The sequence below is a fragment of the Diuraphis noxia genome, unplaced genomic scaffold, assembly GCF_037042655.1.
Source record: "Diuraphis noxia isolate RWA-SAM2 unplaced genomic scaffold, SU_Dnox_SAM2 contig0001, whole genome shotgun sequence".
NCBI lineage: Eukaryota > Metazoa > Arthropoda > Insecta > Hemiptera > Aphididae > Diuraphis > Diuraphis noxia.
The window spans coordinates 55224809-55239089 of record NW_028301711.1 but is presented as its reverse complement, the minus strand read 5'-3'; the positions used below and the strand labels follow the sequence as shown (position 1 = coordinate 55239089).

General features: G+C 29.1%; 1 protein-coding gene and 1 non-coding gene across 2 annotated transcripts; one reads left to right on the top strand and one right to left on the bottom strand.

Annotated features, from left to right (window-relative positions):
- Positions 1-984: 984 nt before the first annotated feature.
- On the top strand, positions 985-1057 carry TRNAA-GGC (transfer RNA alanine (anticodon GGC)). Its single transcript has one exon. It is a non-coding gene; the product is annotated as a tRNA-Ala (tRNA).
- Positions 1058-2629: 1572 nt separating this feature from the next.
- Positions 2630-14281, bottom strand: LOC149060937 (uncharacterized). The gene is made up of 22 exons (XM_089230779.1): positions 14210-14281; positions 13384-13435; positions 13081-13280; positions 12758-12994; positions 12323-12484; positions 12092-12252; positions 11555-11742; positions 11254-11486; positions 10842-11185; positions 10682-10765; positions 10380-10611; positions 10116-10295; positions 9881-10009; positions 6363-6590; positions 5646-5787; positions 4508-4624; positions 4312-4442; positions 3950-4136; positions 3419-3824; positions 3089-3350; positions 2783-3021; positions 2630-2687 (listed from the first exon to the last, which is right to left on the bottom strand). Exons 1-22 carry the CDS (start codon positions 14279-14281, stop codon positions 2630-2632), a joined length of 4044 nt encoding a protein of 1347 aa, XP_089086905.1.

Sequence of the window (14281 nt, the reverse complement as noted above, 5' to 3'; positions counted from 1 at the left end):
AGCATGTTGATGTTATTAGTATTAAGAATTGTTTCGATTTTGGTTCCTCTAGGATCGGTGTCATTACAACCCCACAGAGTGTTGAGGCTATTGTAGTTAGAATCAAACACATTAGAACACCATGGATGTGTATTAGCCTGTCGTAGATTTAGGGGAACTCATTCTTTTGACAGAATTGCGGACCTTAAGACAGATATATTTAGTGAATTTCATCTAACATTTGATCAAATTATATCTACAATAACTGATAATGGGTTAAATTTTATCAAAGCATTTAAGGAATTTTGCTTAAAATTAAAAATTGTTTTAGATGAATCAGATGAAGAAGGTAAGCATGTTTATATAGTATTTATAATTTTTAATCATAATTTTTTTTTGATTAGACGAAGAAGAAGAGAGTTATTTATATAAAATTTCAAAGCTAGCTTTGTGGAAGCATGAAACGCATTTGTTTTGCACTCTGCTATTTTTGTGACAGTGCAAAACAAATATGCAAATGTTACAAGCCCTCTGCCCTAGTAATGATAGACCAAGACGCAACTTTAGAAACATCATACCAGAGAAAGATGTGGTGAGAGATTTTGATGGCAGCGATAGTTCTGAATGGACCGCTAAGCTAATGAAGAAGATCATCTAAGCACGATAACTACATATATGGCGGGGCGATAACAAACAAGTAAGCTGTATTTTGAAAACCTAAATTTTGATAGAATTTTATTTTATAAAACATGGTATTTGAGTATTTCGATAATTTATACATTATTGAGTTTGCGCATTATATCTCATTTATACATTGGTGACCTATAATATTACTACCTACCTAATGATAAATAATTATTTTTTTTAGGTATAATGATATTATACACAGTTATGGAGTGGCGCTATTCCTAGTAAATGTTATGTGTGATGTTCAAGAATTAAATAAAAATATTTAACTGTGTAAACATCCGTTAACTTGGGGATAATAGCGTCTTAGGTCTATGCGGTCGGGTAGCTTAGTGGTAGAGCAATCGCCCGGCAAGCGAGAGACCTGGGTTCGATTCCCGGTCCGGCGGCTAGATTTTTGACGTTATTTCCCCGGGAGAAGTTAACAACTGGTAATTGTTGATGATAAAGTATTCAATGGAAATTGGAATTATATAAGCGATAATTATTGACACAACAATAATAGTCGCTAGTCAGTTATTTCAAATAGCATCAACAAATTATGTACAAAGGACTTCTGTAGTTAGTTACATATGTTTACTTTTGATTTTTCATATTCTTTATATCATTCATTTTAATGTACTTAAAATGTCATAAAACTATAAAAGTATTATTTAATTAAATAAAACTATTTTCAAAATATTTCCCCCTAATCCATTAGATTTATAATTTGTAATAATTAAATAAAATCTAACTGAAATTATCTTTTTATATTTAAAAGTAAATACTTATTTTAACATAACAGTACGTCAGTACTTATAATTTTTAAATGCTAAAAGTGTAAGGGTTAATTAACATATCAAATCAGTTATTAATTTAAATGCATAGCTTATAATGATTAAATGAAGATTTTAGACTTACCTTCTAATGACAAAGTTGTAAGTCTTTTGATTTTAATTGATTAAGTATAATTAATACCTACCTATCTAATATAATTTCGAATAATTGATATTATTTCGTAGGTAACATACATATTTCTCAATTAATGCCTAGATGAGAAAATATTTTATCTTTCTATGGAATTAAAATTAGTCCATTTAAATCTTCAGTATGTTTTCAGCTGTTCATATCATTAAGTAGATACCTTGGTAATATGAAAAACAGGAATAGTTGATCAACGTCAGAATGCTTATAAGGGATTTTCCATATATCAAAAATATACATAAATATATGAAAAAAATTATAAATATAAATAATAATGTATTTATCAACACTAATATTACCTAATATACATATAACAATCAACAATGTAAATAACATAGGATTACCTGTAATGCACTAAGAGTTCAAACTCATAATTGAATACAATTGACTTCTTTAATTTTAATTTTACTAAAAATGTTAAAATGCTTACGATTGAGTGTATTAAAACCAAAAATGGATACACGGTATGCTCAAAAGTAAGTAACCAGTGCACGATGGAAGTTTAATATAAATATTATGGACTTTTGTACGAGTAGTCGTGAACTCTCTATACCATATAGTCATGCAAGGACGTTTATAAAACATTAAAGCATTTAAAAATGTCCTCTCAACTATTAAAAAATAACAAAAGTAAAAAATTGACAATAGATTATATTGTCCACAAATCTCAAGGATTGGCAAAATAATTATAACTTTATAGTCAATTAAACACCAAATATACAAACTAGTTATAAAATACTAGAATAGCATCTACTTTCAATAAGCTTAGCTATAAGAATAATTGAATAAATAATTAATAATATAGATACTCTGAATTATATTTATGATTAAACATTGGAAACCATCTAGAAGATATCAATAAGTATGTCCATTGCATTCAGCATTTGATATAATACACACAATTATTAACATAAATACTAAAAAAATGTCATATCACGTAGAATTTTCTTACTATTAACTTATTCTTAGCTCGCATCTTGTTACTCGTCAATTTTTATTTTTATGAATGCGTCACATTTTCATATTTGTATTTGTCCAACATTTTTCGCCGAATTACACTATAAATTAATAATAATACCTAATTTAACAATTCGATACTGATATTTAATATTAACTAACGATCAAAACATATTATATTATATAATTATGGTACCGTAAGTTAGAATTTTTAAGGATATTTGGATCGTTTAATATATTCTTGTCTTCTTTTTCCACAAAATCGAATACTTGAGTCCAATTTACTTTCTCGGATTTATAATGATTGTTATTTATATAATTAATAAATTTTCCTTTTTCAATTTTAATGTCTAACGTTAACAGTTTTTGAAACTGTGTATTAATCATTTTTTGGTCTGCCAATTCAGTTTTTCTTTTTAAACCAGTATCGAACTTCTATAGGTAAATAATTGATTAAACATAACAATTTAATTTGTAGGTATGAAATTAGAATAGTCATTACATATTCGTCTGTATGATCAGCTGCTAATAGTTTATTTATAATGTCCCTATACTTTTTATCGGCTTCGGATCTTATTATTGAAATCTCCTCAGTTTTGTTGTCACATTTATTCTCGATTCCTTCGTAATATTCATTAAATTGTTTTTGACTGACATTCTTTTTTTTCATCATGGTTTCGACCATATATTGCTTTTCTCGTTGTATGTACTCGTTTCTCAATTTACCCAAACGTGTTTGTGGACCTTTCCGATTAATATACCAGCTAGAAATATTAATGCGTACATGAGTTTTAAGAATTATTGACTAAAAAATACAAATCTTTATATTTACTTGAATGTTTCGTCACAAATTGTTTTCTTTATTTGATCTTGTGACAATATTGGCTGAATGAATTCGCTTTCAACCGCGTTTAAATGCTCGTCGGATTGCATTGCCTTGTAATCATGATCGTCCACGTCGTATTCTCCCAATGGTCCGAATTCTTTTTTGTACATATCATTCCAAGCATCTAACCCTGCTAACCAATCCAACTCCTTTTGGAATTGGCCTCGAACTTCTTCGATTTCGTTTGGTTTCAGTATCGACGCACGTACGGTCATTACCATTACCGTCCCGGCGGAATCCGAAAAGCAAATAATCCTGTTTTTCTTGTAGTTCATAATATCGCTTACACCTTTAGCAAACGTCACGCTATCTATGCCGATATAATGGAATGATGGATACGGGGACGACAACGCTGTAGAAAGTTGCAGCAAAAACTATATTAAGATACATTTTATTCATAACTGCGATCGACGTTAGTAGGTATATAACACGTATTATATTTTTAAAGCGTTTTCTGAGATTTCAGTTGCCACTTACATGCTATTAGCCCATCTTTAAGGAAAATATCTGCTGTGTAGTACGGTTGGTGAGTGTGCAATGTGAGATCCCAAAACTGTATAATGCCACTATTGTTAAAGGCTACACGAAATTTCGATGGATGAGTGGTAGACCACAAAACACTGTTTGTAAAATCATTGAAACGTTTCCACCAAATTGGACCATTCTAGAGTAAACTTTTAGTTAGTAACAGCTTTAATGTCCAATTCATAATAAGATTATAAATGTGAAAAAATTTATAACAGATTGAAACAAGATAATTAATGTAATATAATGTTAAGACTTCTGTAAATCCTATAAAAGTAAAAATTATTGTATGATGTGATATTTTCTAAACTTACATTGTATTTCAAACTCCAAATGGACGCTACTTTCCCACCACATACCAAATGAATATCCGGTAAAAATACATTTCTCTTGATGCAATTTATCGGACCGTCATGTATTTGTCCCCACCATATATGTTTGCATTCTGTAAAGTATAAATTAGTTTCATGAAAATAATAAGGTTACTTTAATTAACGCTGAAATTTATGCCTTCTTTGTTTCCATCTTTTGGATACGTGTTATATCCTTCCCAAGTAACAACTCCGATTTGGCCCATAATAGTACCAACGACTAAAGTACGGTTTGGTTCGTTGTGCTCTATCGGCACTGTATAACAAGAAAATATGATGTATAAATTATAATCATTTATTATGTCTGGCCATCAATCATTTACACACATTTTAAATGTATACTAAAAACTAAAATGTAGCATGCATAGGTAAAGAAATCCGCTTTCGTAGGTACATGAAAATGATATTAAAACTGTTCAGTTTAAACACTATACAATTGTATGTAATATCATCCTATCTGTAAAACGTACTTATATGTACGGCGTGCAATTATAATTATCCGCGAAAATACGCTTATCGTATGATTATTTTATTGTTATTCTTGTATTATTACTGGTAGTGTGATTCTAACAGTCATTAAAACATAATCAAGCTAAGTTAAATGTACGTATACGATTTTTTTATATATTTTTTGTGTTAATGTTATTTAGATACAATACAAGTTTATACAGTCCATTACCTTAAGTTAATTTAATTCAACGGTACAATTAAGTGCATCAGATTATAATTCATCTATTATACATCATAATAACTCAATAAAACAAACAAAAACGTTAGGTACATTTAAATAGTAATTAATGGAAATATGTTCTTATTATGTAATAAATGCTAAAATCATTGTAATTTACAATCATGATTTTTTTCATTTATTACTTAAATTATTTTCAAAAAATTAAATTTTTAGATGTACCTATACGAATCCTTCCATCGAGTCAATATTTTTATAATCTAATTAATCCAACATTTTTTCTAAATTATTCTATGTATGTGTAACATTAATCACTGTAATGTATATCATCATTATAAATAAACATTATGATGTCTATATAATTATCAATATATTATACAATATTGATGTAGGTATATTGTATAAAATTTTGAAGTGCGAAAATGATTCTATTTTTTTCAATATCTTTGACGGGAAAAATCTATTAGTTTTCCCGTACATTTTTCAAATGTATCCCAAACGTAACATGTATTTTTGATGAAATATGTGTGCAAATGATTGTTTCTCCATGTATTTTACCGATCTAATATTTCATATCGTTGACGATTACCGTATTCGAATTGCCGTTTGCCTATCTGCAGTGGTTGATCACATACGTATTTGTATTGCATCAACGGTATTTCGAAGGACATTGCTGTTATTGGGCTGTACGTGGTGCTATGCATGGGGTTATCTGGTTCTCTGATTATGATCTAGAAACGTATTTATATACGAACACTTTATAACACAAAATACATGTCTAATATGCAAATTTTGAGTCATAGGGACTAACTACACAAGTATCGTTGCGTACTAGACATTTAACTTTTTAACATCGAAATCGATTGCTGATCATTTTTGAATTAAGAATAAGTAAATTATTTTTATTTATATTACGGAATAATCGATGAAAGATTGTTATGTTTAAACAAATAGCAACACATTGACCATTGGTTGATAATAAAAAGAAACCTTATCAAAATAATATAGATAAATACTAACTAGGTAATCAAATATCTACATGAAACAGACAAACGAGTGTGTTGTCTGGTATAATTTTACAATTTAAAAGTCATGGTATCATATGTTTAATAACGAAATTCATTAAAATTAAAAATACAATGCTATGTGTATTTTTATCATATTTTATTTTGTCACAGTAAAGTTTTGAAAAAATTCAGAATGTCCCACAAAAACAGAAAGACACCTATTGAAATGTGAGATAGGACTGACAATTATTGTAGTAAAACACATTAGTATATCGGGTAAAATCACAGTATAATCTTACTGAATATGATGGTTTTAAACGATTATTGAAATCGCTCAATGGTGATTTATTCGACAAAAAATTTTTTGGATACTTAAAACGAGAATTTGTTGCATTTTTTTGATAGGGTTTCTTCATCAATTTTGATTGCAAGTCCCAAAGTTTTATAGTCCCATCCAAGGAAGCTGAGATAAATTGATCTGAAAATGTTCCTTCTTGCATAGGTATGAGTTTACCCAATGAAGTTATCTAAAATAAAATAAAAGTGATTATTGCAAGTGCGCACGGATGAAGTGAAACTTCTTTACAGAGGATATCTAATAAAAGATTATCACTCATCACAGCCAACCCTAAGAGAGAATATTTTTTTTCATAGCCTCTGTTAAGAAGTTTTAATTCAATAAATATTTAAAAATATTTACCTTATTATTAACTTTATTAAAAGATACAATAATATGATTATGATGGCTAAAAAAAAATGTATGACCTGTACCTTATTCAAATATCTTTGTATAATTAGGTAAGCATACATCAAGTCTATTTATTTTTTATAATAATTTTATCATATATGCATAATATACAAATCAAACGCTTCTCGTCAGAATAATAAGTAATAGCCTTAAGTAATATTTGTTTACATATTCAACTTATATGCATAATAAAATGTATTATAACAATATTACTTTAATTACCTATGCTAATCTATTAATGTGCATACTATGTAGAATAATAGAGTTATAGTACTACTAATTATATTTACGTCCTACATCTTGTGCAATTAATTGATAGTTATAAATGTTCTTAAATATATATATATGTTACCGTAAATACCCGATCACTAGATAAACCTAGGTTTTACTGTTTGTATTCAGTAAAAGCTGAAATTCTTAATTTTATTTAGGCATTTATTAAACACGTTGTGTACATCCTAGGATATACAAATTGACTTAGTAAAAGCTGATCAATATACAACGCATAACATTTAAACGATAAGCTGCGTAAAAATTATAATTATATATTATTAAATCGCTTAAATGTTATGCGACGTGTATTGATCAGCTTTTACTAAGTCAATTTGTATATCCTAAAATGTACACAACGTGTTTAGTAAAAGTCCGAATAAAATTAAGAATTTCAGCAGTAAATTAGCCAGCAGAATTAAAAACAGTAAAACCTAGGTTTACCTCATAGAGTATTACTCTATGGTTTACCTATTGATCGGGAATTTAAGGTAACATATATATATATATACTTATAAATATTTAAAATAAACATCAGTTATTTGTTTTTAACTATGTTTAATTATTATTATCAAACGAAAGATATTTGTTATAACGAACAAAATAGGCAAAAAAATTGCATTTAATTCAAAATATAGGTACATATAGTTTTTGGTTTGTAATTATTAGTTAAAAATCATATTAGTTTTCTATAAGTAGGTAATCAATTAGGTTTTCTTGTGATGGTTATTAATTTGTACATTGTAGTTGGTACAAAATGTTTTTAACAAAATTCCGGACAAAAATACGCTTAACTAGTAAAGCCTATATTTATTAAGTGATCTCATTTTTTGGTTAAATATTATTAAATTATATTAATTTGGCGTAGGGAAGTGGCGCTCCCGTCGCCCAGTGTACCTCAATCAGTACACTGCAGTAGCCGTACCCTGACCTTAAGTGGTTGGGGTAGTCTGGTCCTTCAGGTTGGGGGTTGAGCGCAGGGCTAACAACCCAGCCTCGTAAAAATATTTTTGTTTAGGATCCTAAGAACAAGCCTCGGACTAGATTTAATGGAAAAAGTTATGGAAACGGAAACCAGAAACTCACTTTAGGAACTTGGAACGTACGAACACTTAACAAACCTGGTGCTGCGAAAAGTATGGCCAGGAAGTAGAAAAATATTATTTAGGAGTAGTGGCTCTGTAGGAAATAAGATGGAAGGAAGCAGGAAGTATGGACATGGGCAATATGACAATTCTTTTTGGTGGGTGTGATGAAAGAGGACAATTCGGAGTTGGTTTTTCGGTACGTAAGAATATAGTACCAACGATAATCTTCAAGTCAAGCAAGTCTATAATAACTATAGAGGAATAGCGTTACTGGATAACCCATATAAGGTATTATCATATTGCATCTTGGATAGAATCAAACCTCTGGCCGAAGAAGTGTTGGGGGACTATCAATGCGGATTCAGGCAAAACAGGTCAACGACGGACCAGATCTTTATAATCTGGCAGCTAATTCCAGAAACTTGGAAATATAATAAGGAACTCCATATAACTTTCGTAGATTTTCAAAAGGCGTATAACAGTATAGGTAGAAATAGCATTACCGAAATTTTGAAGCATTTCCATTTCCCAAGGAAAATAGTACGTTTAGTTAAAGTTAGTATAAAACAGACTAAAGTCAAAGTCAAAGTAGGAAATGCGACATCGAGGATGGTGGGGGTGAGAAGAGGACAAGGTGATACCTCGTCACCAATCTTTTTTAATTTAGTATTAGTGAAGGTGATCTGAGAAATGAATATTGGTAGAGACGAAGGAGTAAGAATGGATAGAACCTGCTTTAGTCTGCTCGCCTATGCAGACGATATAGTCTTGCTAGGGGAAGAGGAACAAAAAGTGGTAAACCATTGCGACAGGTTAATAAAATCGGAAAAAGAGTAGGACTACATCTCAACATGGAGAAAACGCAATACATGAAAGTTAGTAGGGAACTAGATAAATTTCCTGAAACCGAAACCATAACAGTGGGTCAGTACGAGTTCAAAAAAGTGGAAGATTTCAAATACTAGGTATTGCACGATTGTAACTCAGAAGAATGAATGTCAAATTGAAATTCAACAAAGAATAGAAATGGGAAATAAATAATTCTTTGCACTAGGCAAACTACTAAGCTCGAAAATCCTGTCAAAAGAGGTTAAAACTCAGCTATACCTGGAAATCATACGACCAATAGTCATGTATAGTTCACAATGTTGGACGTTACGAAGGACTGAGGAGGACAGATCAGCGATTTTTGAGAGAAAGGTACTTTGCAAAATATATGATCAAGATCTTCAAAGATGGAGAAAAAGGCATAATCAAGAACTGACGGAGCTTTTCAATAGTCCAAGTATTATAAACGAGATCAAACGGAGTAAGTTGGAATGGGCAGGGCACGTATGTAGAAAGCAAGATTCAATGGTTCATAGAGTATTCCAAAAAAATCCAAGAAGAAAAAGACAACTGGGTAGACTACGCTGGGAAGATGTAATTAAAAAAGATTTCCTAAGTGATAGAGGAGTGAACTACGAAGACGTGGATTGGAAGGAGGTAGCGGAAAATAGAGAAGAATAGGGGAAGATAGGTTCTATGGCAAGATGGTCTTAAAGCCCCCCCCCCCCCAAAAAAAAAAAAAATCAATTCAATATTTCAATTATTGTATTTCAAAATTAGATTGGCTAACTTTTTATGATTTGACGCAATACAAATATTCGGTAGGTACGTACCTACAGTCCCATACCAACTTATATAGGTAAATATTAAAATATTCACTAACCTTGGTCATCGGATGAATCCATTGGATCGCAGTGACTATTGACTCATGAGATTCTATTATGGCACTTAAAGCTGTCGGTCTGATCCTAGTTTTAAAATTTACGTCTAACGACCATTGCATGTGCATATGCTGTAAATAACAAAAAATAAATAAAAATTATTATTTTATACTTAGTGATTTGCACTCGACAATATGCAAATAAGCACATTTAACTATTTAGTATGATAATTTTTACCAAATGTTTTTTATGTTGTTTTTCTTTTTCAGACATGCTCAAATTTGAACCCATTGCCTCCAATTTTCCTTCAATATCCCATATGCAAATTTGTCCATTCGTTAATCCTCCTGCAATGGTGTTCCCATTTTTAGGGTTAAATTCAACACATTTCACTTCTTCAGGACTCTCTAATCTCAACTAGAAATAAGTTTTGAAATACACAATAATGAAATCTTTGTGGACCAAAATATTATACTATTAATACTAAAATAAAGTAATCACTTGTGGAAAAACATTATCACTGATTGACCAAACAATGACCGCGTTATTTTGTTCGTCTACTAATGGTGTACTTTCTCGTTGGATCATAGATTCTTGGTCATTTTGTATCAATGCATATTGTTTATTCAGTTTACTTTTAGTTTTATGTTTGGATTTAGATCTTTTATAAATATCTCCAGCTTCAAACATATCCTTTACTAACTTAATTTTATCTTTTTTAGTTTCTTCATTTCTATGTCATTAAATAAAATAATAAATAATCACAATATTTCATTCAAACACATATTTAAAAAAATTAATACTGTTTTTGTTTCTCAGTTTCAGACATCAAAAGTTCAAACATTTTTTCTTCCTTAGCTTTTCGATTATATTTCTTATTAAATCCCCTGATTATATTGTTGTAATTTTTCGAGATTAATAAAAGTAATATAATAAAAATATACTTCTATGTATTTTACCAACCTATGTATATTTCTGACAACGTTCCTTAGTTCGTTATTATACAACCATTCATTATCTTCACCCCAAATATTATAAAAACTTTCTGTATCGGAATCATGGTGACACACTTCGTCAGTTTCACTTGGTACTCTATTATTCGTCATTTTGCTATAACTTACTGAGTAATCAGTATGATCGCTTATCACGTCGTCTTCGTGATTATATTCCTCTCCAGTGAACTCATTGTACGAGGAATGTTGTTCGTTAGAATCGTAAATTAACGTATTGCGCAAGTGTACATCAATATCATTCGTATGTCCTTGGCTCGTTTTTTCGTCCTCGGTTATTTGAAGAATTTTCATTTTCTTTGGTTCATAATATCCAAAATTTTAGAACCTGGATAATTTTTTATTTAACTGTAATATTACTATACCTGCACGAATTCTCTATTCAAAAAGTACAAACACATTTCGTCGTAATTATTATCCAAAAGTTTAATTTTTGGTTGTTTATTCCAGTTATCTTGGTCGTCATCATCTTCAGTGTATGATATATTGAAACGTTTGTCTTTGACGTTTGGCACTATAGTTTCTTCATCCGTTTTTATTAAGCTTACAGGTTTTACCAGTTCATTGCTATTTGACATGTAAGAAACAGCGAAAATACCTAAAAATAATTTGCATTGTGACCTTAATTAATTATCCAATTTTATTCGTTTACAGTTATAGTATTACCAACTATTGTAGGATGCCAAGTAAGGCTTGAAACGTATTTTTTTTGGGGCATCTCATTCTGATACCCAGGATGAATTCTTATGACTTCATGCACACTTTCAATTTTAGTTTTATTTTTATCTTTCATCTGTTTGTAGTCATCACGGTATAAATCATACAATTCGTTGTATTGTAACTGAGTTTCTACACTATAAATTAATAACAGAAGACAATAAATTACAGAACACGATTCTCAATATAATACATTGTATGACTAGGTAAAATAGTAGGTAATTAGAACTTAGAAGTTCAAATTACTCTTTCTAGGTTATAGTAAGTGTACACTGTAAAGTACTAGATTATGTAGGCGTTTGACTTTTGATGTGTAATATGTTTGAATAGTTGAAAAATGAAAATATATTGATAATAATTAATAAAATACATTAGATTATGTGACATTTTATTAGTATATAATATAGTGTGTGTGTGTGTGTGTGAGTTTTTTTTTTATTATAGCTGTATGGATCACATAGATAATAATTATAAAAAAATATTTACTCAGGAACATTTTTTAATAAAAAATCATCCAGCACTTTATCTATATTAATTTTTGGTTGTGGCTGATTAATTTGTTCTTCTTCAATAATTGACTGAACGCATTTATTATCTTTAATTTTTGGAATTGTCTGCATTTCTCTATTGACTGTTTGACTTTTGGCCTAAAAATAAACAAATATATATTTAAAGTACTTTTATGATATCGAATATTTATAATATTTATATAAATACTTGTATACTTGACTCCGTTATCAACATATCACTCATTTCAAATATTTCTTTTGACTGTGGTTTTAAATTGACATATTGATTTCTTACGGATTTTGAATTTGAGGTTTCAAATTCTGCGTCAACTTGAATTCTTCTTTTTGGAATTTTCCATTTATATTTTATCTATATGTTTATAATCAATTAGTTTTTGTTCCAAATCTTACATATAATATATTAATTTTATATAAATTATAAATTTTTGAACAAGTTCATATTATTGTTTAAATTAATTATATTTTATGGTATATTACATATTATGTTATGCTAGGTCTTTTATCATCTTTAATTTTCAATGATAAAACGTTGGTGGTAGGAAGGTAGGTACCTACTATAAACACATTGGATTTATCGGGGATTCCAGCATATTAAACTAACGTGATTAAGCATTACGCATACCCTTTCACGCGTCGGAACTGGTTTTACATCATCAATATCTTTTTCACTGCCTTTGGGATCCCAAGGACCTATTATACGATTCATGGACCTTTCAACCTGTTGTTCAAGTTCTTTTTGTACTCGTTTTTGTGCTTCTTCGATGTATTGTCTAGCTTTGTCTGTGATGCATAATAAGAATTCTTCGTCTGTACTACTAGATGATTTGTATCCAATTAAAACATCATCGTTTGTAATGGACTGATGAAATAAATAATTTAATAAAGTAAAAAAGTATTATTCTTGTTTAGGTTCAATAGGAAAAACCATCAACGATTTATTTTTACTTCAATTTGTTTTCGAAATTCCCAAAAACATGAGTTTGCTTTTTGTAACTGTAAATTGTCGATAATCTTTTTACGAGATACTTTTTTCCACGGATTATTTATAAAAACGTGTGTTCCAACAGAACATTGGAATTGTTCGTGTAAATATTTTGGTATGAACACAGTTTTTAAATTTTCCTTTAGATATTCTTTAATTGGATCTAAAAGATTAAAATTGTACAAAATTATACGCAACTGTTTAAAGAGAATATGATTTTAAATTTATCACTTATATTTAAAAATATTGATTTGAACAATATTTACCTTTTTTCAAATTACTTGCAGTTTCAGTTGCATCCATTTTGTGAATGTACTCCTAAAATACACCTTGTTTGTACAAAAATATTTAGCTCGCCTACACACAAATTCATAATCAACAGAAACTACTACAGAAAGTAGGTACTAATGATTATTATATAGGTACTATATACTGTGTACAGACTGTACAGTGTACTTGGAATACATTTTAAACAATTTAATTTAATCGATCAACATTTTCTTTCATACTTTATAGCTTATAATACATTAATACTTAGGACATTTCGTTTCATAATGTCTTTGACATGTTGGTTTAAGAATATATGATCCTAAATTTTAAATTTAGGTTAATTTGGGATGGTTATTAGTTATTTGATATTTAATTAAATATATTGCTTCATGAATAATAATAATAAAAAAAAATGTATTTGTGTAATATAACAAACCATACAAAGTAAGTTCGAACTTTAATAGAAAATTTTAATATCACAAGTTTGCAATGTTATTTGTTATCATAATTTTTTTAAGATTTACATTCAAAATAAACATTATTTTTTAATCTTGTTTTTGTGTATTTCTTTTGTTGTGAGTACTTATTACTTTTTTTTACCTTTTACTTTATTCTAGTATATTAGTTTTTAATTTATACAATTTATCGTATAACTTATTGTGTGAACCCTAAAACACACTGCTTATCTATTTATTTCCAGACATACCTAATAAACAATATATTTAAAAAAAAAGGTTTCTATTGTTTACAAATGTGTGTACACAAATCAGAAGCCATGAAATCTATGTAAAATAAATGTATGAGTATAACTATAGAATTTACCACAGTTTCATTTTCCATTGAACTTTCATCATAAATGTTTATCGATGAAATTTCTGACCTTTGAGATGACAT